Below are 26,819 nucleotides of genomic sequence, written 5' to 3' on the forward strand. Positions count from 1 at the left end.
AAACTGCCAGGGGTCTGCAACTGAGGAAATCCAGGATCCAATTGCACAAGAAGGTATTGTGTGCAGGTTGGCAGTCGATAAAGAACATCCTGATGTATGCATCTTTGCTGACCAGATGTTCCAGGATTGAGTGGAGAGCCAATGACATGGTACCTGCTGTGGACCAGTTGCTCCTGTAGGCAAATTGGAGTAGATCCAAGTCACCTCTCAGACAGGAGCTGGTATGTTTCAACAGCAGCCTCTCAAAACACTTCATCACTGTGGATGTAAGTGCCACTGGGCGATAGTCATTGAGGCAGGTTACCACACTCTTCTTGGGCACTGGTATGATTGAAAACTGCTTGAAGCAGGTGGGTATCACACATTACTGAACCGAGAGGTTGAACACACCAGCCAGCTGGTTGGCACTGGTCTTCAGTACTTGGCCCGGTACCCCAACCAGACTGGATGCTTTCCTTGGGTACACTCTCTTGTAGGTAGCCTGCACATCGCCTTCAGATGCTGAGTCCAGAAGATCATCGGGAGATATAGGGGTGCATGATGGTTCCTCCCTGATCTTGTGATCAAGGCAAGCATGGAAGCGAATCTCTGCTGTCCCCTATCTTGCAAGATTTAACATTGTAAGAGCTTATGGTATTCATCCCTGTGACAGCTGTCGAGCATCCCTCGTTGATTCCACTCTAGTCTGGAATCTCCACTTTGTCCAAGAGACAGCTTTCAGAGATCGTACCTGCATCTCTTGCAGCTTTCTTGATCTCCAGACTTGAATGCCTCTGATCTGGCTCTCAACAGATTCCTGATTTCAGTGTTGATCTAGATTGGGGAAAAACTGAGTGATTTCAAGGGGACTCACTCATCCACAGCTGTTTTAATAAAGTCCATAATGACCCTGGGGTAGTCAATCAGGTCCTCAGATGAGTTCTTAAACACGGCCCATTCCACCTACTCAAGACAACCCTGTAACCCTGCCTCCTGCGACCACCTCTAAGTTGTCTTGATCTCTGGAGCCTTGCGCTTTAGGCTCTGACTGTATGCAGGTAGTAGAAGTACAGCCAAATGATCTAACTTGCTGAAATGCAGTCTGGGAAAGTGACAGTAGGCGTTCCTTATTGTAGTGTGGCAGTGGTCTAATGTGTTGGGCCTATACACGCTGGAATTCAGAAGAGTGAAGGGAGATCTCGTTGAAACCTATTGAATGCTGAAATTTGTAGATAGAGTGGATGCAGAGAGGGCGTTTCCTACAGTGGGCAGTGTAGGAGCAGAGGGCACAACCTTGGAATAGAGGGACACCTATTTGGAAGGGAGATGAGGACTAATTTCTTCAGCCAGAGGGTGGTGAACTTATGGAATTCACTGCCAGAGTCAGCTGTGGAAACCAGGTGCATTTAATATGGATATTGATAGATTCTTGATAAATCAGGACATGGGGGGGAAGGCGGGAGAATAGGGTTGAGAGGGAAATGGATCAACAATGATCAAATGGCGGAGTAGATTCAATGGTCCAAATGGCCAAATTTTGCTCCAATGTGTTATGGTCTTAATGAAACAATGCTAGTATCCTTTCCCAACTAAACATCCCCAACTTTGAGACCCCTTCAGCATGCCCTAGCAGATTTGATGTTAGTCCACTTTTATATGCTCCCTGATCACACTATCCTTGATTTGCTTGTAATCTAAAATCCATCTTAGTGTTAAGTGCAGTTTATTGAGCATCCATGGCTCTCTGTAGTATGGAATTCCATGACCCCATTACAGAGAAACCTTACACTTTAACGTACAATCGTTTATTATGAAATTATTCAAAAGTGGAAGATTTTTAAGATTGGTTGGGTTGTCCAGTTAATAAAATCTTTCCCCCATCCTCTCCATATCCCCTCTTAACTGCCTGCTAGCTCTTGTTACATCTCTTCCCTCTACACTTTTATGTTGTCTCTCTGCCTTCTGTCTTTCTGTCTGGGTAAAGGGTCTTGAGCTGAAACATTGCCTGTCCAGTTCCATCCATTGGCGCTTCCTGGTCCATTGAGTTTCTCTAGTATTTTATGTGCTGTCCAGCTAATTATTGCAATACTGCACATGGCATATTTCTGACAGTTGCTGTAATAAACACAAGAAAGTCTGCAGATGCTGGAAATCCAAAGTATCACACCTAAAATGCTGGAGGAACCCAGTAAGTCAGGCAGCAGCTATGGAAATAAATAAAGAATTGATGATGTAATAAACAGAACTGTTTCCCTGCCATTTTTTAAATAGTTGAGCTATGAAATACTCCATGGTACAAGTAAAAGAAACATCTGATATGCTACACTTGCGATGAGACCGGATTGCATTGCTCGAGTGAGAGTGAGACTCATGAATCTACAACTGGCGAAACGGAACAGTGAATCCCTCATTACTGAAATAAGAAGCCATACATATTAAAAAGGCGTTAGGCAAAGCAACATGAATACCAGATCTGTTCAGATACCTCAACAAATGTGACACCCTATGCAATGTTCTGCTCAATGGAAACAGGTGAAATTATCAGTATAACACTCAATGACCTATATCACTGGTCAAAGATCGATTACAGATAAGCTGACTTCATTTGGCATACATCTGTAGTTAAGCTTCAGCACAGTCATACTGGACTGATTCAGATCTGAATCTGAATAATTTGATAACACCATAAACTAGTTTAATTAATGATTAATACATTTGGCATTAATACATAAGCGCAAAAGCCATTGTCACATCCACCAAGACGCCAGTCTACCTCAGACCTTTGATCTTTAACGAATAGGTGGAGGAATGACTGTGGAAATAGTATGGGGCTGGTTAAAGTCCAGCCCAGTGAGTGGGAAACCCTACTTAGTGTAGTTCTGAAGTTAGACAGAACTACACAGCTATGCAAAGATGCACTTTGAATAGAAGTGCTGATAATGAGCAGTATACACTTCCCTGATGTACAAACATTTGTAGAATCCAGATGGGGAGCTGCCAGGAACTGAACTTCTTACCAAACTGGACATATGTCATGACTTCACCCTCTAAGTCTGGTGAGTCAGTGCTACCTTTTGTTGAAAAAAATAATGTGGACAGATAATTCATTAAACCTGACATACAATGTGAAATCAGCCCCGAGGAGAATTCAAACAATGAAGCAATTTTTAAGGAAGGCTTGTTGTTGTCTGTAAATCCAGGTTGATAAGATCATTGCAATGAGGATCAGGGAGGTTCACAGGAAAGTGTTGGAAAATAGACTCGAGAAGTTGCATTATCCTAATGTTAGTATTGTCTCGTATACCATGATGCAGTAAAAAGTTTGTCTTGCACACTGTTTATACAGGTCAAATCATTCCTCAATGCATTGACTTAGAATAAGGTAAAACTGTAACAATGTAGAACAAAGTGCAAAAGCTACCATGAGCTTGCAGTGTAGGTAAATGATAAAGTGCAAGATCATAATGAGGTAGATTGTGAGGTCAAGACTCCATCTTATTGTAAAAAGAAGTTGTTCAAAAGTCTAATAATAGTGAGAGAGTAACCACATCTTAATACAACATAAGGTTGTATACTTGGACTTCAAGGCTGATGAGAACATCTGTGACAAGCAATGGAGAAAGTGGCTTAGTACTAAATACAAGGAACTCTACAACAACAAATAAAAGTTGTCAGTCAGTAATTCTGCAATGGTGTTTTCTTGCTGATGTCGGTATCCAGCTCAGGAGTGTTCCATATGAAGGACACTTATTAGGCTTTCTTGCATTGGCTGGAAATTGAATTACTGAGGATCAGATCATCGCAGGCTCACTGTGTCAGAACTGCGGGGCAGGAGTCCCTCTGCAGATGACACAGGGGTTTTTTCAGCTGTCAGTGGATGGCTGCTTGAAATGACTTGATGTATAGCTGATGGGGTTGTCCATTCCCACAGTTTTCCCCATGGAATGGGGAAACAACAGTCAGTTTTTGCAGTGTAGTTTGTCAGAAAAGTTGGTGTCTACTAAGTCTCTGTAGCTGCAGTCAGTGCAGGTTGTAGCTTTTATGACTATTTAAATAACTTTATTTTCAATATCTCAGTTCAATCCCTGAGGGTCACTACCTTTTTATCCCACAACAGCCCTTTCTCCTCCATAACAGGGAAAGTGTGTATGCCTACAAAATCCTTACATAGTCCAAATGAACCGAACTCATCAATCTCCCATCCTTTATATATACATATTAAAAACATCAAAAAATGTAAAGATTATTCAAATATCCATAAGGATATGCAAATTAGTTCTAACTCTTGATGTTAATAGAATTCTTAAGGTAACAAACACCCTCACTAAGTGCATTTAAGAGCACAAGAACTGGTGCTCTCTTCTTTGTGAGACAGTCAGCTAGTTGCTCCTTTGTAGTTGACCATTGCACATGATGAATTTTTTGTGCTTGGACAAGTTCTTTGATGCTTGAAGGCATCAAGCGAAGTGCAGTTGTCTGTGACACAGGTTATTTGTAAACTGCTCTTCTTTGGGTCAGCATGAAAAAGTTCAGAATAGGTTGTGTCCAGAAAAACTGCACTGTCAATTCCTTCAGACGTTGCAAAGTTTTTCCTGCCAGCGGACTCCGTACAACTCTTCGGATCCTTTATAATAGCCAAAAAAGAGGTAAAAATCTTCCTTTTTCTCCCATCAATACAACAAAATGTCCCCCTTGAGTTCCTCCATCAGGAAGATTTTCAAGTGAGGCATCACTCTAGACAATGAGCCTCAGTGAGCTAACTTTTCCAAGCTGAAACTTCAAGACTACCTTTTCAGGTTGAATTCTGTGCAATATCTTGTTTGCCTCATGTAGTTTGTACTGCGGCAGTTTTTGTGCTGGATGCCAAGTTGCAGGCATTAAACATGATGCCTTGGCACCCATAGGATCTGACCTGTCTTTGGTCTAAGTTGCTGAACTTCAACGTCACTGAGGGGTGCATCCCGTTGTGTGGCAAGTGAGGATTCCATGCAGATTCCTGATGAAGCTTTCTTGGTGCAGTTGTACTATTCCGTCAACAGCAAGGATGTCTATCGCTCTCCACTCCCTCCGCACTAATCCCAACCTCACCATCAAACCTGCAGATAAAGGAGGTGCTGTATTAGTCTGGCAAATTGACCTCTACCTTGCTGAGGCCTAGTGCCAACTCTCAGACACCTCCTCTTACTAACCCGTCAGACAAGACCCCACTAATGAACACCAGGCCATTGTCTCCCACACCATCAGCAACCTTATTGACTCTGGGGATCTCCCATCTACTGCCACCAACCTCATAGTTCCTGCAGCCCGTACCATCTGTTTCTACCTCCTAACCAAAATCCACAAACCTGCTTGGCCAGGTAGACATTGTTTCAGCTTGTTCCTACCCCACAGAACTCATATCTGCATACCTTGACTCTGTTTTATCTCCCCTGGTTCAGTTGCTTTCTACCTACATCCGTGACACCTCACACACTCTTGATCTTTTCAGGGATTTTTGGTTTTCTGGCCCCCATCATCTTATTTTTACTATGGATGCCCAGTCACTATACACCTCCATCCCCTACCAGGAAGGCCTCAAAGCTCTCTGTTTCTTTCTGGACACCAGATCTAAACAGTTCCCCTCCACCACCACTCTCTTCCATCTAGCGGAACTAGTCCTCACTCTTATTAATTTCTCCTTTGGCTCCTCCCATTTCCTTCAAACAAAAGGGGTAGCCATGGGCACTCACATCGGTCCCAGCTATGCCTGCCTTGTCGTTGGCTACATGGAACAGTCTATGTTGTAAGCTTACACTGTTGACCATCCCACATTTTTCCTACGCTACATCGATGACTGCACTGGTACTGCTTCCTGCACCCATTCTGAACTCGCCGACTTCATCCACTTTGCCTCTGACTTCCACACTGCCCTCAAATTTACCTTGTCCATTTCTGTCACCTCCATCCCCCTTTCTCAATCTCACTGTCTCTATCTCCAAAGACAGCTTATCGACTGATGTCTATTATAAAATAACAGACTCTCACAGCTACCTGGAGTATACTTCATCCCAGCCTGCTACTTGTACATTCTGCACTGATCTCCTTCCTGGCACTTATCCTTGCAAGCAGGCAAATGCTTCACCTGCCCCTACACCTCCTCCTTCATTATCATCCAAGGCTCCTTCCAGGTGAGGCGACACTTCACCTGTGAGTCTGTTGGGGTCATTTACTGTGTCCGGTGCTCCTGGTGTGTCCTCCTGTGTATCGGTGAGACCCGGCATAGATTGGGAGTCTGCTTCACAGACCATCTACGCTCTGTTCGCTAGATCAAGCAAGATCTCCCAGTGGCCACCACTTCCCTTTCCCATTCCAATATGTCCATCAACGGCCTCCTCCACTGTTGGGATGAGGCCACACTTAGGCTGGAGGAAAAACACCTTATATTCTGTCTGGGTAGCCTCCAACCCGATGGCATGAACATTGATTTCTCTAACTTCCAGTAATGCCTCCATCCCCCCACTCACCTTCACCATTTCCCACCCCCTTGACCCTTCCTCATGTTATTTCCTTGCGTGCCCATCCCTCCCTCTGGTGCTCCTCCCCACTCCTATTTTTCTTTCTTCTACAGCCTTCTGTCTCTTTCACCAATCAACTTCCTAGCTCTTTGCTTCATCCCTCTCCCTCCAAGTTTCACCTACCACCTGGTGTTTCTGTCCCCTCCCCCACCTTTCGAATCTACTCCTCAGCTTTTTTCTCCAAAGGGTTTTGGCCTGAAACATCAATTGTACTTTCTTCCACAGATGCTGCCTGGCCTGCTGAGTTCCTCTATCATTCTGTGTGTGTTGCTCGGATTTCCAGCATCTGCAGATTTCCTCTTGTTTGTGATGTCTATTGCTATGTAGCAGAATCTGTCCTGTTCCTCCCATCCAACCTGAAAGGTTGATTTTAGCTAAAGGATAACTGCTGTGGCAAAGTTTTGTGAGCCTCTCCATATGAAGTCATCTACATGACAGGCAAGTACTCCTATCACATGATATCCTGAATCGTGCCAGTAAAAAAACAGTTGGATGCACTTGTGACATCTTTCCACCTGTTTTCAACATTATTTCCTCGACCTTTTTTATACCAGTAGAGCGATGTATCTGCTAGACCATACACACACTTGTTGAGTTTTCACAGTGTTCCTTCACTTCTGGCTTCAGGCAGGGGTTTAATGCGAATGTCACGTGACAGCTCCGTTCCCTGTAAGAATGAGGATTTTATGTCCATGCAGTGGGGTTGCCAAATGCCTTCGACATATTACTGAGAGAATTAGTCAGAGAGACTCTGATGCAAATGTTGGTGAATCTTTTTGGAGTTTTTTTATGTTCAGTTCCTCAAAACTGTGTTTTTGGTATAATTTCTTACAGTAAACACAAAGTACACTGCAGATGCTGAGGTCAAATAAACACGTCCTGACGAAGGGTCTCGGCCCGAAACGTCAACTGCTCATTTCAACGGATGCTGCCCGACCTGCTGAGTTCCTCCAGCCTGTTTGTACGTGAAGGTTTCTTACAGAGTGTACACCCATCTTGTAGACGCTGTTTTTTAGCCAATGTCTCCGGCTTCCTCAAGAACTCCATTATTTCTCCAACTTCTGATTTCATCCTGTTTTGCAGATTTGGAATGACACCTCATTAGTTACTAGGACTTCTTCATCTTGATAATTCTCAGACGGTCCAGCCTGTTCTGTACTTGATGCAATATGAAGTCTGTCTACACACGACATGTTGACTGACCCTACAATGCCAGCGACCGTGACCGGTTCTAGGTAATTCAATTTCTACCAGCTTTTGTTTCTCCCTGTGGCTTTGCCTGCTTGCCCTAAGGCTTCAGCTTTGTATACCTGTGTCTTGGTCTACAAATATCACAGTTTGTCCTATTTTAAGACTGAAACTTCCATGTTGTCTTTGCACTTATGATAATTTCTGTTCAGGTAACTCTGTTGAGTCCCAAATTGCACTCTCCTTATCCCTGTCTGTGCTATGTGACAGAGTACCTGGTAAGTGCTTTTCATTTTTTGTGCCAGTCTCCACAGAGTTCTGATTGTCTTCAGTTTGTGCTTTATGTAGTCTGGATTGATGCACTCTCATATAAGTACCTCCATGTCTCATGAATACCACATCTCCTCCCTGACCAATGACATTTCCTGGACCTTTCCACTCTGCACAGTCTGCTCTTTTGTATTACACTTTGTCCCCGGTTGTCATTTGCAGGACATACCTGTGCCCTCGGTGCTCTTCAAATTCTCTCTGAACACTCTGCTTTAGTGAAAGCCTTCCTGGATACAGGCAGTGCTGAAATATGTTTCCTAACCCATTCACTCCTTGTAGTACACGCTAGAGCAGGTAGTCTGCCATCCAGTATGGAGGGAGGGTTTGGATTCTGGCCAAACACCAACTGATACCGGCATTGTGCATGGTATTCATTGCCATAAGGGCCCAGCCCAGGGCTGTATTCCAATCACAGCCTTTGATTTTCTTTACCTTCAGCATTATTTCAGGAAGTGTTTGATTGTTTTGCTCCAGAAGGCCATTACTCCAAGGACTAAATGCCGCTGTTGTCTTTGTTTCAATGTTAAAGTTTTCTGCTGAATTCATCATTATTAAATTCACCACCATTATCATTGAATACTTTATGAGGTGGGCCATATACACTTATCCAGAAATAGATGAAGTCTTTTTACTATCTCTGAGGGTCTCTTTGTATTTATGATGCTACCAGCACTGAAATGTGTGTGCTCATCAGTGAAGCAGAATCAGAATCAGGTTTATTATCACTAGCATGTGTCGTGAAATCTGTTATCTTAGCAGCAGCAGTTGAATGCAATACATAATATAGAAGAGAAAAAAATAATAATAAACAAATAAGTAAATTAATTACAGTATACGTATATTGAATAGATTAAAAATTGTGCAAAAAGCAGAAATAATATATACCGCACTGCAGTCCAGTTCATGTAGGTCTACAGCTACGGTTTCATTGTGTTTAGATGCTAGTGGCAGACCAACCAAAGGCTTGGGCTTGGGCTTTCCAGACTTTTGGCAAGTGTCACATCTGCTTTAGAGTGGAAAAATAATCTGCATCTTTGTTTTCTGAACTCCTGAGCAGTTTCTGAAGTCCATCAATTGAAGTGTGTCCAAACGGCTTGTGAAGCTTGCATTTCTCATTATGGTCATGTTTCGTTTGACAGTAGTAGTTCATTCTCACATTGTTTCTCAGTAATGTCTTTATCTAGAATATTTACAGAGTAAAGTCCAGAGCTAGTGAGCTCAAGAGACATTGGCTATTAAAACATCGGTGCCTGGTCATTCTCCATATCCAATACTGCTCCTGCTTTCTTTAGGGAAGATTTACTCAAGAGTAATAGAGTTTTCACAGTTACCACCTCTGTTTCAATATAATATTTTGTCTGCCCTATTTTTGTGGGAGTTTTCACTCTTTTGGTGGAATGTGCAATCTTTCCATCTCCAAATTTGAATGCTTTGTTACTAGGTTTATCTGTATTCACTGTTTTCTGCACTTCATTCTGGTTCAGTACACTCATGTAGCTTTCAAGCCATTTTTCTCCACACTGTGCATGTTCATACTGTTTCAATAACAGCAGATCCTCGAGGTTCTATCATTAAAATCTCAGCATCAGTAAGTGATTCCTTCGCTGTGCGATATGGTACTCTTTTACTTCTTCAGATTTGTTATTTTCTTCAGTTACCCTAACTCGTTCGGTTCAGTGCGGACAGTTTTTTGCCCAGTGGTAAATACTTTGACATACCACACATTTCGATCTTGTACCATACTTGTTTATTGGATTTGTGCCAGGTAATGGCACCCTTGTCTGGTCCCTCTGGGGTCTACGCTTGCTATACTCAGTGAAGTATGCTGTTTCCTGATTCAAACTAATTCTGACTGTTGTCTTAGAAGCCAGAAGTCTTCTTCGGTCCTGATTTCATAGAAGCAAGTGTAAGTTCTGTACATGCAATTAACACTAGCTATTTGTCCTTTATGTCCAGACAAGCAGTATTCAATGACTTAAAAGTAATATAGCATCAGGAAATTCCATTTTGTATTTATGCATGCGACTGCACTTTTGTTCAAAATCAATAATATAATCACCCATATTCTTAGAATTGTCTCTATAAGTTTTGTCGGCGACTGAATATGCCTCATAAATCTGATCCTTTTCTTCCTTCAAAATGTATTTATTAGCATATTCATACTGTTATCTTTGTTCAAGTCTTCCACTGAAATTCCCATCGCAATCTCTCTCACTTTTCCCGAAAGCAGCGACATAACAGTCAGGGCTTGCTTCATCTTCTCTGGTTCCATAACACGGGTCCAGATTCCAGTTTTATTTTTCCAGCTTTTGTAAAGCTTGCTCTCATCAAGTGCTGGCGGGATCCGATAATTGGAAACCATCCTCTGCTACCATTGTTAAGCACAAATAGCAAAGACACGTTTTTCATTTGTTGAAACAACTTTACTTTCAACATCTCAGTTCAACTCCTGAGGGTTGCCATCTTTTTAATCCCACAATCCCCTCTTTCTTCCCTGGTGTGCACATGCATAACAGGGAAAGTGTGTATGCCTATTAAATACTTACATTGTCCAAATGAACCAAACTCAACAATGACCTTATTGGCTTTCAACACTGTTTTCTGTCTTCATCTCATTACATCATCCAGATAACCCCAATGATGCAGGAAACATTGAGAAAATTTTTTGGACAATAGACATGTTGCTCAGTGAACACATTGGGATATATTGCCCTCTGCCACTTACAGGGTATTTGCTCACACATTGGATCATCAACTTAGCAGGAGACTGAGTTTTCTACAACTTAATTTGGAGAGAATGGTACAATACAAGAGAGCAGATCTCAGAGATAGTTCTAGGGAGGTGATAGTGCTTCTAACCCTAGGCCAATGCAACTACCAAAGGTAGATCCCTGAAGTTGTTGTAAAGTCTACTGTGTTAAAAATTATATGATAAAGACCAATGGCTGATACAAGGAAGTTCAAGTAGACTGCTTGAGTCAATGGAGGATGTCAGGGAGGATGGAAGTGATCACAGATTTTATGCAGGACAGTCCTTCTGAAGAATGGGGAAATCATCATAGAAAGATTGGGACAAAGAACCCTAGGGGTCTGGGAAGTTAAATTCTGGAAAGCCATTTAGCATCACCAACATCATGAACATACAGGAAGAAGCAAACACACTGATTCTGTTGAGATGGTCTCAGAGAAATTGAAATCTTATGACATAACTCCTCAGCTAAGTGTAGTATGTAATACTTCATAGTACAAAGAGGAGAAAATTCCAACATATCCTAAACTTTTGCTTCAATCATCTTTCTAGGAAGGTTTCTGGACTCACACTCAATTTCCCAAGCACCACAAGATCCTATGGGTAATCATATATTATTGAGACCTTGACCTGTCTTTCACTCTGATACTCTGCTCTTTATTCTTTATCTTCATAGGGATGGGAAAACAGTGGCTTTTGTCCTACTGTTTCCGAGGATCCCTCCGTTAGTCATTTTACAGCACCATTAATTAACTGGAATTTTATTTTCTGACTTATCACGACTAGACACCAAATATAACACCATGCTGACCCAGAATTTACCTTTCAGTCAGTCATGCCTCCCAGAACAATGTTATAGGCATGCATATTTATTTCTTTTACAATTGACATTGAAAGTGATTGTACCTAGAGACACAATCACAGAACTCAATTTCCATTTCCATTGCCAGTTTCCTGATATTATTTAAAACGCTGCCCTTTTCCTTCTTCTAATTAAAAATCATTAGTAACTGATGAAGGTATTAGATTAAAGTTCAAAGTAAATTATTATTAAAGTAAATATATGTCACCATATACTACCCTGTGATTCATTCTTTTTACATTAGATGTCACAGGTCAGATGTGGTAATTTTATTTTTCAACTAAGAAAAATTTCAGCAATGATCTGTAACCCCCGGGTCACCTCAGGCTCGCTCAACTCATTTCCGTCTAGGGGGAGCAGCCTTCGGCCCCGCCAAACTGGGTAATCAGCTGGTGTGGATGCTGTGTGATGTCCCCGCCTCGCCCAAAAACAGACAGCACACCATATGCGATTAAATGATTACACTTTATAAAGGTTACTATAACTAAGTGATTAATAACGATACAGTATATATGAAGAAAAAATAAAGAAAAGGCGCCAAGCTTATCAAAGTCCAAACCACTTCGTGCACAACTGTTGGAGCTCAATTACTGAAGTCTTCTGGCCACCATTCGATTCCCTCCGAACTCCTCGACTCGCAGCTTAGGACCATCCGAAGTGGTCAACCAAGCACATCCAGCTTCATCTCCTCTCCTCGGAGTACCTCCCGGCCTCAGACCCCTGCTTGGGGTCTGTTCCTCGCCCAGTTTACAGCATTGCGTCCTCTCTCTCTCACCCCCTCACACCGATCTCCCCAAAAGCCTGCCAACAACAGCTTACAGACTCAGAAGAAAGAACAACATTAATCCCAATTGGTTTACAAAGGAATACAATTCTCATTATCAGTAAATTTTAACCCAAACAAGCTTCCAGCACTCTCTCGCAACAAAGAAGCATTCCTACTTTTAACAAAACAAAGAAGCCATTTTGATTACATACACAGTAACAAAGAAAGAAGAAGAAACCCCCTTTACACTCTCCCCCCACCAAATAAAAGTCATGTCCTCATGACTATTAAATAACTCGCCACCTTTCCTGCCAACACACCATAACCTAAGCACAAACAGTGACATCTCCTCCCCACACAGTAAACCTCACGCCCTGTTCCTCAGGCGCTACATAGGCCAACTATCTGGGAGTTCCCTAATCCTTCTGAGACCTCTGTACCCCCTCACCTAAACCCTTCAGGCTAGGACACAACTGGGGATACCTTGGGCCCACTACCAACTCCTCTCTCAACCTCTCACTCATGCCCCCCACTGCACACAGCTAACCCTCCCCACTACACCTGACTCAGTGGGTGAAGGGCCAAAGGTCTCTTCCTCAATCGAGGGAAAGTCAGCAAAAGGCAGCATGTACCACACATCCAGCACATTATCCATCGAATCTGTATTCTTCCTCATTTCTGCAATCGGTAGCTGCTGTTTGATCTTCTCCAAACAGAAACACGTGGCCTGCACTGCTCCTGCAGTCTCTTCAGCCTCCTGTTCAGTATTCACTGCACCTCTCTCCAGTTTTTTCTTCCTCATGACTTCTTCCAGATCAATTTTCTCCAGTCTCTCCGTCTTCATTTCAAACTTGATTCCTTAGAGACAGTCACTCACAAGCTGCGACCTTCGCCAGCCCTGGCACGTGTCCAGAAAACACTTTAACTCTGTGGTTCTCAGCCACTCCTGCAACGACCTCACTTCATATTCTCCTGAGGTAAATCCAAATACCAAGAGATCATCCACATACACCAAAACTCCAAATGCCTCCACATCCCCCATGGTCTCCCACATGCCCAGCAGGAAGGTTGCAAGGGCTCCAGATATGCCCAGTGGCATCTTTTCGGACTGGAAGACTCCTAGGGAATTTATAACGGCCGTCTTCTCCTTGTCATCGGGATCTGGCAACATCCACTCCTCAGATCCAGCACCTTAAACCACTTCACACCACTCAGACAGGCCATCGCCTCTTCGGCCCTCAGGGCCATATTCTGGTCACTGACAGTGTGCCTCTTCAGCGCAATATAATCCATACACACGCTGCCTGCATCTTCCACGGCTGTAGGGGCCAGTCGCCGCAACCTCTCTCTCTCCGAGGTGTCTTCAGCGGTCAACTCCCCTCCCTCGTGGTATTTTGCAGCGTCCACTAAGAGGGTCTCTCCCTCAGATACTTCACCCAGGCTGTACCACCACCGGCTCTTGTTTGAATTCGGTATCGGCCCAATGCTGCTACACATGTCTGCACAAGCAGCTCGAAACTCTGGGTGCATCGACAATGCCTCCAAACAGTGCTCACCTGCCTCCTCCAGGCAGGCCCCCAAGCGCACCAGCAGGATATTGGTTCTCTCTAGAACAGAAACGCTGCCCGTCTCAACAGGGGCCGGACACATCAGCATTAACAATTCATGAACCTCAGTCACCTCCACTTTTGCCTCCAAGAACTCCATTTTCACTGACCAACAACCGTCGTCTGGATAATCACCGGCACTGGTACCCCAAATCTCCAGTGCCCTCAATGTCATCAAGGGTAAATGCTTCCAATAACGGTTATAAAACAAACTGTACAGCAACTTAACCGGTGCCCCGGTGCCGAGGATGGCTTTAACTTGACTTCCATCCATCGGTAACAACACCTGTGCGCTTGGTCCCTCTAAGCCTTCAGGAATAGGGTCTGTTCCTTTCGGGAGTTCCTTGGTACATTGCTGGGAACGTGCTCCCCCGGAGACCCCAAGCTGTTCCCCCACTGGGCCTCCTCTAAGTTTCTCGACACCTCTCGGATCAACGGAACAACTGATCCCCTTGACACCGCAAGTAATTTATCTGCCCCCCAGCCAAAAGGGATACCCTAAAAACTTTCCACCAATCTCCTGCCACGGATATGATAAGCCCCCCAGCTGCGGCATTTGACTTCCAGTCGAACCAAACGCATTTTCCCACACTTTCCCAGAACTGGCAGCTGTCACTTCGAGGTAATTGCACCCGACAGTTCTAACAACGTCACCAGCCCGCCTACTCAAACTTTCAACCAATTCCTGTCGCTTTCCCTCAGCCAAGCACTGCCACTCACCCAACAACTGAGGGGTCCGCTCCGCCCACACCTCCACCCCTTTAGGGCTGGACATTATTCCAACAACGGGTGGAGCCTACTACTGCTGAAACATCCCAACCTGTCACTCCTCACTCTCCAAACAGTACGGACAACCCATGGTCCCACCACCATTTCGTCAGCGCTAGTCAGAACTCGAACAACGACCTCCGGGCTACCAACAGCAGCCACCCCACCCAACACACACGCAGTGATAACTAGCAATCACACACCCACAAAGGCACACCAGCTCTTCGCCACAGACATAATTTAAAGAGGGTGATCACACAGCTTCCACAGAAATCAATCCCGGACGAGCCCCACAATGTAACCCCCTGGGTCGCCTCAGGCTCGCTCAGCTCGTTTCCGTCTAGGGGGAGCAGCCTTCGGCCCCGCCAAACTGGGTAATCAGCTGGTGTGGATGCTGTGTGATGTCCCCGCCTCGCCCAAAAACAGACAGTACACCATATGCGATTAAATGAGTACAATTTATAAAGGTTACTATAACTAAGTGATTAATAACGATACAGTATATATGAAGAAAAAATAAAGAAAAGGCGCCAAGCTTATCAAAGTCCAAACCACTTTGTGCACAACCATTGGAGCTCAATTACTGAAGTCTTCTGGCCACCATTCAATTCCCTCCGAACTCCTCGACTCGCAGCTCAGGACCATCCGAAGTGGTCAACCAAGCACATCCAGCTTCATCTCCTCTCCTTGTACCTCCTGGCCTCGGACCCCCGCCTGGGGTCCATTCCTCGCCCATTTTACAGCATTGCGTCCTCTCTCTCTCACCCCCTCGCGCCGATCTCCACAAAAGCCCACCAACAGACTCAGAAGAAAGAACAACATTAATCCCAATTGGTTTACAAAGGAATACAATTCTCATTATCAGTAAATTTTAACCCAAACAAGCTTCCAGCACTCTCTCACAACAAAGAAGCATTCCTGCTTTTAACAAAACAAAGAAGCCCTTTTGATTACATATACAGTAACAAAGAAAAAAGAAGAAACCCCCTTTACAGATCTAGCTCTGATGTCTTTGGGTAGTCTTTTATTACCAATATTTTCTTCCGTACATCTTGTTTAAACTTTTCTCAGGATTCAATTTGTGTGTTGCTAGGAAGCATTTTATCCAACATATTTGTGGTTCCATTGAAGTCAGATCATAACTATTGCATTGAAGTTTCTCATTTTCAGCAATGATAATAGAATAACTTAAAATCCAATAGTATGGTGCCCAAGGTGCATTACAAGAAAAAGTACTTTTAAACACAGTCAAAATGGTTATTTTCTCAAGGTATTCGAAAAAAGATAGATGGGTAGAGAGCATGGGAGGTTTAGAAATGGAATTTCCTACTTTGAACCCCAGTTTATGTAAGACACATTCAATAATGCTTGTGTAATGACAATCAAGAATGAGGCAGATGTCAGAATTTGAGCAATACAATTTTTGATGCTTGTATGGCTAGAGCAGTTTACAGAGATGGGGTGGAATAGTGTCATGAAGAAATTGGAGCTCTAGGAAGAAAATTTTAAATTCAAGGAATGGCCACATAGGAAATCAATGTCAGACTATAACAAAACAGGTGATAATTAAACATGGCTATGTCGAATTTGGATACGAGCAGCTGCATTTTGAGCCAAAACTTATCATAGTTGAAAAATGGCAGGTGCTCTGGGAGAGCACTGGAATAGTCCTTTTTAAAACCCGTTCCTGGAAAATGAAGGAAAGAAAGCTGAATGCATGGCCAGTTCCAAGCTTCTGAATGTCCTCTTCCATACCTTCCCCCTACAACATGGTATTGATTATGGACTGGACATAGAATAAATTATAGTTGTTAGATTGAGTACTCTGATGCTACAGAACATGATCCCCATTGCAAAGCTTCAGGTATTAGTTAAACGGTTTGAATCAGTATGTCTTAATTTATTGTGGTGCAGCTTCCACTGATTGAGTTACGTGAGAGTCAGAGATTGTCTTTAAGTGTGGGCTGGCTCATGTTGACAGATGGCTGACATTTCTGTGAATATGTTTGCTTCTGGTACTGAATTGAACACTAGATCACCACTTAATTTGACCCTTGAGCACAAAGGTGATGACTAATTCTCACCTAATTGATGATTACATCTGCATTTGTGTGAAATGCACCACATAGAAGATACTTGACTTGCAAAACATTTTAACGGCTCAGGCAGTGCTCAGGCTAGTCCACCGTCTGCTCTTGCCCCACAGGCCGGCCCTGTTACTGTACTCATCTCTTGAAGCTGTGTGACTCCCAACAGCCTCAAGGCCAAACTCACCAACTACTCCAGGAGAAAACTTGGTTGCTCTTGCTTTCAAAAGTGTGATTTACAGTTGAAATGCATTTAAAAAGATAAATACTCTTTCATAGATGTGAATTGTACATTTGTTATGCACTGCACAAATCTCCTTGGTACTATGCTTTCTTGATTTGAAAAACCAATAAAAATATTGTTGAGAAAAAGAGAAATATATTTTTAAATATTTAAAATTAAATAATAAACTATTATCAATGAATTGTTAATTTAAATAGACAGTAAAATTAAAATAAAACAAAAACTTAAATAATGAAGGATGCTGACATCAGTTGAATGAAGTCATACCAGCAATGGCTCGCATGAAGTTGAGGTATCAGATACTAAGAGTGTCTAGATTGTTAGCTCAATAATTGGTGAAACCTCTCCCAGGCCTTTACATGAAGCCAGGCTGAGCTGACTAATTACCCAACCTCTTGCACAGTTCATATTTCCAAGTTGTACAGCCACATACTGTAAGTTTATAATTCTGACATGCACAGTGCACTGTCAGCAAATTGCCAGCACAATCTTGCCTAGTGAATAATGAAGGGTGCTTAATAGCCACTGAACCTCATTCTGCAATGGCCTGCATTTTCTGAAAGGATGCTTGCATGCCGTCTAACCACCTTCTGAACCATAATGTTAGAAATCATTCCAACCAGGAGCAGTAATCTGTAAAGCAAAACAGAGTTTAAGAGAAAGCTGTTTTCAAAGGAGTAACAAGAACTCATCATTATGAGAACATTCCAAAGCAGTCCAATTTTACAATTTAGAACATTTGAACTGCAGGTGAACTAAAAAGCTTTGATAACTGTAACTTACGGCCTGGGTAATAAGTCTATCTCAGGCACATCTTTTATGCTGTTGAGTTTTCCTTTAATTTCAAATTGAAGTTCCCTTTCTTAGGAAATCAAGGTAACATTACACTAATATGACTGAATTTATGTAGCCAGGCCTGCAAAGAATGCCCAGAGTTTGCAGCAATCTGCTCTGCTCTTTGTATTTGTTCCTGTCACCTGTCTGCTTGAAAAGGTTTTGGGGCTACTAATTGTTGGAAGCGAGAATGGGGCATTTACCATCTTAGTAAACAATACCAGCAAATGGAACTCTCCTTGACCAGTGCAGAGAGTAAAAGAGAAAAGTAAGATGGAAAGAAAGAATAGAAGGAGAGCAAAGGGACTAAAAGAAATATTAATTTAAACACTTTGAAATTTTAGAACGTGAGACTGTTCCAGCACTCCTACTCTAAGCTCCACCGTTAAATAACATCTTGAGAGCAAAAATCACTTCATGGTGGCCCTTATAATCTGAAAATACTGGGTCCATTTGTACTGTGGTGAGATTTGTTTATTTTTGTGATGCAAATCCAGCATATTTTGATGCTCTTACTAATTTAATTTTGAGCTCCTAATTACTGTAATACTATGATGGAGCAGCAGTGACGTCTGGCAAATTGCAACTCATGGCAAATCCCTTCCTTGCCACAAATTATTGGCTCCTTATTTAAATGCAACAATAATGATGCAAGTGCCATTATGTTCCCAGCAATGTTTGGGATGGTGGGTTTTCCCAGCAGCTTTTGGCTTTAAATTGGCAACGGATGAATAAGAATCCAGATATTCTTGTTAAATAAAAACTGTAACTGAGAAGTGTTTTATGAAAAGAAATAAGATTAACTGGGAAGATCTAGATTAATTAGATCTGAAAAAGAAAGGATTTTTAGAGAGGAAATTCCCACAATATTTAACTAATGATGTGATATTACATTGTCCAGAGAGTTTGTTCCTGTTTCGTGTATATAGATTTCAAGGATGGAACTGAAGCAGCACCCTCATATGCTGAAGTAATATTGCATTGTATTGCAAAGGTGAATTTTATGCAACTTTGCCCTCATTAAGCAATTCTATTGGCTTACCAGGAATGGTAAACCCTTGCAAGCCATAAGGCCCAAATAGTAGGACACTGAAAACCTGTGCCAACCAACTGGTGGGAGGGTTCAAGGACATCTTCAATCTTTCTCTGCTGCAGTCAGAGGTTCCCACCTGCTTTAAAAGGGCAACAATCATACCAGTGCCCAAGAAAAGAAGGGTAAACTGCTTCATTGACTATTGCTCGGTGACACTCACATCTACTGTGATGTAGTGATTTGAGAGGTTGGTCCTGGCTAGAATCAACTCTTGTCTAAGCAAGAATCTGGCCCTGCTACAATTTGCCTGTCATCACAATAGGTCTACAGCAGATGTAATCTCACTGGCTCTCCACTCAGCCTTGGATTACCTGGGCAATAGAAAATCTCAAGTCAGGCTGCTGTTTATTGACTATGGCTCAACGTTCAACAAAATCATACCTTCACTTCTAATCAAAAAACTCCAAAACCTGGGGCTCTGTACCTCTCTCTGCAACTGGATCCTTGACTTCCTCACCCGGAGTCCACAGTCTGTGTAAATCAAAAATAACATCTCTTCACTGACAAACAACACCAGCACACCTCAGGGAGTGTGCTTAGCCCACCATTCTGCTCTTCCTACACCCATGACTGTGTGGCTAGACATAGCTGAAATGGCATTTATAAATTTGCCAATGACACAACTATTGTTGGCAGAATTTCAGATGTTAATGAGGGGGTGTACAGGAGTGACATAGATCAGCTGGTTGAGTGGTGTCACAACAATCATGCACCCAACATCATTAAGACCAAGGAATTGATTGTGGGCTCCAGGAAGGGTAAGTCAACGGAACACACTAGTCCTAACTGAGGGATGAGAAGTGGAAAGGGTGAACAGATTCAAGTTCCTGGATGTCAACATCTCTGAGTATCTATTCTGGGCCCATCATATTGATGAAATTACAAAGAAGGCATGACAGCAGCAATAGCTCATTAGGAGTTTGAGGAGAATTGGTATATCACCAAAGACCCTTGCAAATTTCCTCAGATGTACCGTAAAGAGCATTCTAATTGTTGTATCACTGTCTGGTATGGAGGGCCACTGCCTAGGATTGGAAAAAGCTGCAGAAAGTTGTAAATTTAGCCAGCTCCATCAAGGGTACTAGCCTCCACAACACCCAGGACAACTTCAAAAGACGATGCTCCAAAGAGGTGGCATCCATCATTAAGGGCCCTCATCATCCAGGACGTCCTCTTCCCATTGTTGTTGTTGTTGTTGTTTGTCCTTCAGAGTCGAATACTCCCACGACTTCTGTCAGGTGGAGGGTTTGTGACTGTGGGTCCGGAGGTGACTGTTGAGGCCAATCCGGGCCCTGAAAGCTCGCCCACATGTGGGACACATGAGGGTAAGTGCTGCAGTGGAAGTGGAGGTAGCTCGAGCCTTGCCTCTTCCCATTATTACTATCAAGGAGGAGGTACTAGAGCCTGAAGACACACACTCAACATTTCTGCGACAGCTTCTTCCCCTCCACCATTAAATGGACAATGAACCCATGAACACAACCTCAGTATTTTCTCCTCTCTTTTTGCATGACTTATTTAATTGAATTTTCTTTTTTATATATAATTGTTGTAATTTATAGTTTGTATTATTATATATTGCAAAGTACTACCGCTACAAAACAACAAATTTCTCGACATACGCCAATGATATTGAACTTGGTTCTAATGGGCTGGTTTTGGGATGAAGGGTTTTGGCCTGAAGCATTGACAAAGTTCAAAGTAAAGTTATATTTATTATCAGAGAACCTACATGTCACCACATATAACCTTGTGATTCATTTTATTTATCTCCAAAGGTGTTACCTGACTTACAGAGTTCTTCCAGCATTTTTTGTGTTTTGCTCAGGATTTCCAGCATCTGCAGACCCTTGTGCCTCTTATGGGCTGGTATTAGGCAAGGACCTGGGTTAAATCCGATTCTCTCTTGTCTGCCGATACTGAAGTACCTTATTTCTACTATCTTCTATACATTTATTGGTTTTCTGCTCTCAATTTTTGTTCTTCAAAAATGTCACCTATTGTTTCCTGCAAAGGACCAGGATTTTGAGGGCTTAGTTGGTTTTGAAAAAGTTCATCATTCTGATATTAATATTATGAATTATAGCAATTTTGTTATGGTTAAACATGACAACTTTTTCTAACATGTATTTAACATGTATTTATCCAATGTACATAATAACTCCTGTTTCTTCAAGTTATAATCCCTTGTTTTTGTTACCCTTTCCAGAAATTGCAATTGATCTAAAGTTTACATTATGTTCCAGCTTCTAATCCATGTCTAGAATATATTGTTTTAAGGGGTGTCTTCCAGCTACACATTGGTTTAGCATGCCATGTGTTTTCTGGCAAATATTTAAACCACGTAGTTAGTTTTATTTATCAATAAGATTATGAGGCTGTCTACCATATTTAACAAACTACCATAACATTGCTGTAAATGATAAAATGGGTGATTCTTATGTAAGTAAATCATTCAGAAGGTGAATTGCATTCTTTTTAGAGGTCATAACATCTGCTTGAAAGTGTTCCCTAAACACTACATTTTACAGAATATATTTCTTTTTCTTATCTTTTATTCAAAAACTTAATCATGAATGAATATCACTACAATACTATTTGCTTATTTTTGAAACTAATTGCTCCAATGGTCCTTTATTTTGATACACATTACTAATTAGCATTCTTAGTCATTCCTCTTTACAGCTCTCACAAGAACTTTGCCATTTAGGTGAACAAGTGCTTTATCTTATTTCATTGTGTGTTAAGAGGGTTAATCATTCAGTCAGATTCTCTCACTGAAGTGTTAAGGAATGAGTCAGGTTAGCTTTGCTGTCCTTTCATTTTGTTTCTTTTTCCCTTTAGTTAGGTTTCTTCTTTTGTTTTCTGTGTCCTTTGACTTGAGCAATGGAGAACAGTGAGGGAACATCAGAGAGAAGCAACAGAATCAAGAACTTTTTCTCCAATGTGATATGGAAAGCCAAACTAAGAGAATGTTTGACATGGTAAGTACGTGAAAGGTTAAATTAAATTTCTCAGTATCGTGCTCTCAATTGACAGAAAAATAATGCAACATGATCTGGTCTTCCAAGTGTTCTATAGTTTAAAACAGAAGTGTTCTGTGTCTATTATTGTTAGAAATGAAAACAGCTAAATTTTAGCTATTCAACCTAAAAAAGTATTCTATTCATTTAAAATCACTTCTCATTTGCACTCTCATTGTTAATTACAATATTACAAACCTTTGCCAACCTTTCAGTTGCAAACATATTAGTCCATTATGACATTGTTAGGAATAACTTTTCCCAAGCACATATGAGGGAATGGCTTCAATTTTAGGCTGAAAACATCCTCAGTTATATTGTGTACCACAGTCCCTTTGAAAAGGAGTATAGGTGAAGATCAGATCTGGTTACACTTATCTTGTTTCCACGAAGCAATACATCATTATTAGAATCACTTAATGCCACAATTTGTGGCTCTTGTGTCAGCACTCCATTGCTCCCTTGGTCACCACCAAGGGCAAGTCAAGTCAAGTCGAGTTTATTGCCATCTAGCTATATACATATATACCATCAAATGAGACAATGTTTCCCTGGACCAGGGTGTAAAGCCCAGTAGTACACAAAACACACATATAACACACAATAACTTAGGAAAATAAGGGTAAAATCTACAGATGGATTAAACATAAGTAAACAAAGTAAAGTGCATAAATTAAATATCGTCAGGTATGGAACAGATTAACCGGTGACACTTCGAATGTGATGTGACAGGGAGTTCAGAAGCCTGAGGGAACAGCCCAAGGGAAGAAACTGTTTCTCCTAATAAGACAGTCTGCATACTGAGGCTTTGGGCCTACACCAGGGATTTGCATCCAAGGACTCAATTTGGTTCAGAATGCTGTTGTTGTTGTTGCTCGGTTCTATTGTTTGCATGATTTGTGTTTTTTTTTCTCTTTTTCTCTGCACATTGGTGGGGTTGGTCTTTATTTTTGTTTATTGGGTTCTTTTGGGTATTTTGCTGCAGATAAGCAGACAAATCTGAAGGTTGTATCATTTATATATTCTTTGACAATAAAAGTACTTTGAATCTTTGAAGCTTTGATGCCCAATTTTCTTCCTTCGGAATGATCTGATTCACAATCTCAACCCTGACACTTAATTATTCATATTACAGAACACAGGCTGGACAGTCACATTCAGCATTTATTCTCCTTCTCTATTTGCCATTGTGACGGTAGTAGCGATCTGGCATCTTGAATGAATGTTGAAGGAACTCCAAGAATGGGATTAGGCAAGGAATTCCAAGACATTTCCCTCATAATGATGAATACATTTCATGGTTTCATCATTATGGTTTCAAATTTGCAGAATTTATGATCAGATTATAATCTTGGAGCTGGTATTACTATTGCTTAACAGCATTGTACAGAACATATGCTTGGGATGTGCAATCAACACTTGGCTAATTACTACTGTATCTGATATTTACTGTCACAGTGCTGCTCTGTGTGAGAGAGTATGGATTTTTAAAGTAAATGGATAGTGTCTAATTAAGTGAGACAAAGGAGAATGTGGATGGTGAAATCCGGAGAAGCTGGGAGGTGATAGTTGGAAGCATCTAAGGACTGAAGGTGCTGGAATCTGATAGGAGAGGAATGTGGATTATGGAATCAAGTGAGGGAGATGGGAACAGGCAGTGAGGGGAACCAGTGGAAGGAGTGTGTGGACGATGGGCAGATGGAGAGGACGGAGGAGGAGAAAGAAAGAAGGTGATGGAGTGTAGGAAGAACTGGAAAGATGAGGAGGAGAGAGAAAAATACAGAGGAGGTACAGTTTATCTGAAATTGGAGAATCCAACATTCGTTCCACAAAATAGTAGACTTCTATCAGTTCTGCTGTCAGTTCCGCTTTCACCTCTCCTCATGTTAGGTCCCCCTGTTGCTTGCTAGTTCTTACCCCACCCCTTACTTCCATGTTTTCATATGGGTTATCTCCTTTCGGTCTTTCAGTCCAGATGAAAGATCTCAATACGAAAGGTCAACCGTCCATTTCCCTCCACAGATGCTGCCTGACCTGTCGGTTTCCTCCAGCATCCGTTTATGTTTTTTTTATACTGGATGGCAGAATTACTATCAGGCAGGCAAGTGGAGGTGACTCCATCACACACCTGACAATCAAATTAAACAACCTGCTTGATTAGCACCTTTGTCAGACAGCAAATATGTAGCTCCCAACTGGCCAGACACAGTATATAAAGCTTTGAGGAACTTTTGCGTCAATATTCTAAACTTACATTAACAATTCCTATCATCGAGGAGAGGAGCGGTAATGTCACGTTATCTCATGGCCAGAGAGCTTTTGTCTGAGCCACATATCTTCATGACTTATATAAACAACACTATTTTATTTGCTGGAATAAGGTCTTGGAATTCCAAACAATTTACAACAAGAAAAGCCGCCACCATCATCACAGAGCTTTCAAAACATAAGCATTAAATGTGGTGGTGGAATGTCACCAGTAGTTAGGAATAACTTTAAGAAATAGTAGGTCTCCATGTTGTATTTATGAGTAAGAATGATTGAAAATGGAATATATACAGTACCTAACAAAATATCTTACATTTTTAATTCATTTCCATTCTATAGCAGATAAATTAACATAAATGTATGTTAGGACTAAAGGCCTCTTTAAACTGTTTCCTGGTTGTGGGAAATATGCTGATTTTTGTATGTTACTCTTTGCCTCCACTTTGACAGCAGAGGTCAGAGTTTGAGTGTTGACAGGTTCCATTAAAACAAAGGTACTTTCCTAACTCTGGTCATGCTTTTGACTTTTAGACCTTCCACTATCTAAGTACTAAAATTAAACTTTGAGCAACTAAAATGAAATTAAAGGTTTTCATCTTCTATTACATTAGACAAACAGTTTTTTGTATATTTTAACTGCTAAGAAAATAATGATATCATTAAGATGAAGCTGTTAATCCTAATTTTTTTTTCAAAGTCCATGAAATTATTGTGGATAAGTGGTTGAATTAACATTTCAATTTATTACATTTGACGATTTGTCTGTGTAATCTATACATGTTCAAAGTGCACTATTAGCTTTGATTGAAGATTCCATTTATAGGTGAGACCAATGAAGTTAATTGAGAATTCAGATCTGCAGCAATTTTCAAAGTGAAATATGAAGGGAAATTTTTTGAAGTACAGAAGTGCTCTTACTCATTAATGGTCAAAGTTTTTGAATTGCCAATAATAAGAGGCAGTTGATGATCACACAGGAGATATTTGATCATTTCAAGGGGGAAGTACAATCCTGAGGTTCATAAATAGGGGAGGACAGGTCAGCTGTGAGTAGTTAATATCATCAGTGGAAGAAAAATATTCCATGCTTTTCTGCAGGACATAATCTAATCTCAGTGAACAAATAAGATGTAGGCTTCAACTGGAGAGCATATGAGTTGCACAAAGTTTGTGATTTTCATTTCAGATGACCTGTATACCTGATACACTAAGAGATGAAGGGTCCCTCATAACTGAATGACATCCAAAGACATTCACTGGCCTGTGCAGAAGGAGGTTTTCACATCTCCTGTGTCAGTTTCTAGGTGATGTATCCACTATTTGTGAAAGTCTTAGGCTGGGAACTGGCAAGCCAGCTCAGGCAGGTTGGATCCCCTTAAACTGATTATTTCTTGGCTCTCCTTTAAGCATTGACTCCTCTCCCATGACAAGAGTGGTCATAAATCATTCACCAAGCTCACCATCTGTGTGTGTCCCAGCTGCTTAATTTGAGCCAGAGTGAACACCCTCCACTCAGCAACCTGCCAATTCTACCTAAATGACACATCCCACCCACCAGTCTGATAAGCCTACCTGATACAACCCAACGTCCTTCAAATGCAACACAACATCTCCTGTCTCCACAGCCACTGATTTTGTAGCCTCTTAGAATTCAATTGCAATGCATAGACAAGCACATTTCTCTCATTTTTATGCATCAAAATATTTCCATTGGAACAATAAGTTACTTTGTTGAAATCTTGTTTTAACTCTATTATTTTACATTTTTATCTTTTTCAATTTCAAAGCAGGTTTCTGATGGAGTTTACCTTTTTCCTTGACTGTCTGAAGTAAAAACCTTACCTGTCCTAGGCTTTCATCCTGCAACCTGTTAGACATACCACACTTCCAGTCCATCTATTTAAAAAGGCTAAAGCTGTTGTGCAGTATCAAGGATCAAAGAGGTGCCTATAATTTATATGGGACGGTAATTCCAGTCATTTTGTGCTCTTTTTTTTTATTCGATGAGTTCAGCCAAGCAGCTGTCAATTGGAAAATGTTTCAAATTCCTTGCAGTGGTGGAGACCTGGGTTCAGTCTGACCTCATGGTGCTGACTGTGTGGAGTTTGCATGCTCCCTTGTGATTGTGTGGGTTTCCTCCCACAGTGCAAATTTGTGTGTGGGATAATTGATCAACTGTAAGTTTACCCTAGTGAGCAGGAGATTCCACGGAGAGTTGATCACAGTGTAGGAAGAAGTCTAAAAAATGGGATTAATGTAGGATTAATGAACGTGGTTTTCCGGTGCTCATTATGTTCTCAATGTGCTGGTGGGCCTGTTCCTGTGGTGTTTTTCTCTGTGACTATGACTATATTACTCTAAAAGCCATTGTATGACTTATATTTTACTTAAAGATCTGTTTAGCCAGAGATACTCCTTTATGGTTATTGGGGTTCATTGTTGCATTTGTCTCTATATAAACTTACCA

The 26,819-nt window shown here is 41.6% G+C and overlaps 1 protein-coding gene across 4 annotated transcripts in view; it reads left to right on the forward strand.

The window, feature by feature from the left end:
• The first annotated feature begins 2,855 nt into the window (after positions 1–2,855).
• LOC132391303 (solute carrier family 35 member F2-like) overlaps positions 2,856–26,819 on the forward strand; it is a 70,910-nt gene continuing 46,946 nt past the window's right edge. The window contains exons 1-3 of one of the 4 annotated variants that reach the window (XM_059964297.1): positions 2,856–3,035; positions 7,617–7,768; positions 21,906–22,045. In XM_059964297.1, coding sequence (XP_059820280.1) covers positions 21,948–22,045 — 98 coding nt within the window. In that variant the 5' untranslated portion in view covers positions 2,856–3,035; positions 7,617–7,768; positions 21,906–21,947. Of the gene's footprint in view, positions 3,036–7,616; positions 7,769–21,812; positions 22,046–26,819 lie in introns of those variants that run through there. The other 3 variants (XM_059964298.1, XM_059964299.1, XM_059964295.1) reach the window with 3 other exon arrangements.

This window comes from Hypanus sabinus, chromosome 3 (assembly GCF_030144855.1).
Source record: "Hypanus sabinus isolate sHypSab1 chromosome 3, sHypSab1.hap1, whole genome shotgun sequence".
NCBI classification, from domain to species: Eukaryota; Metazoa; Chordata; class Chondrichthyes; order Myliobatiformes; family Dasyatidae; genus Hypanus; species Hypanus sabinus.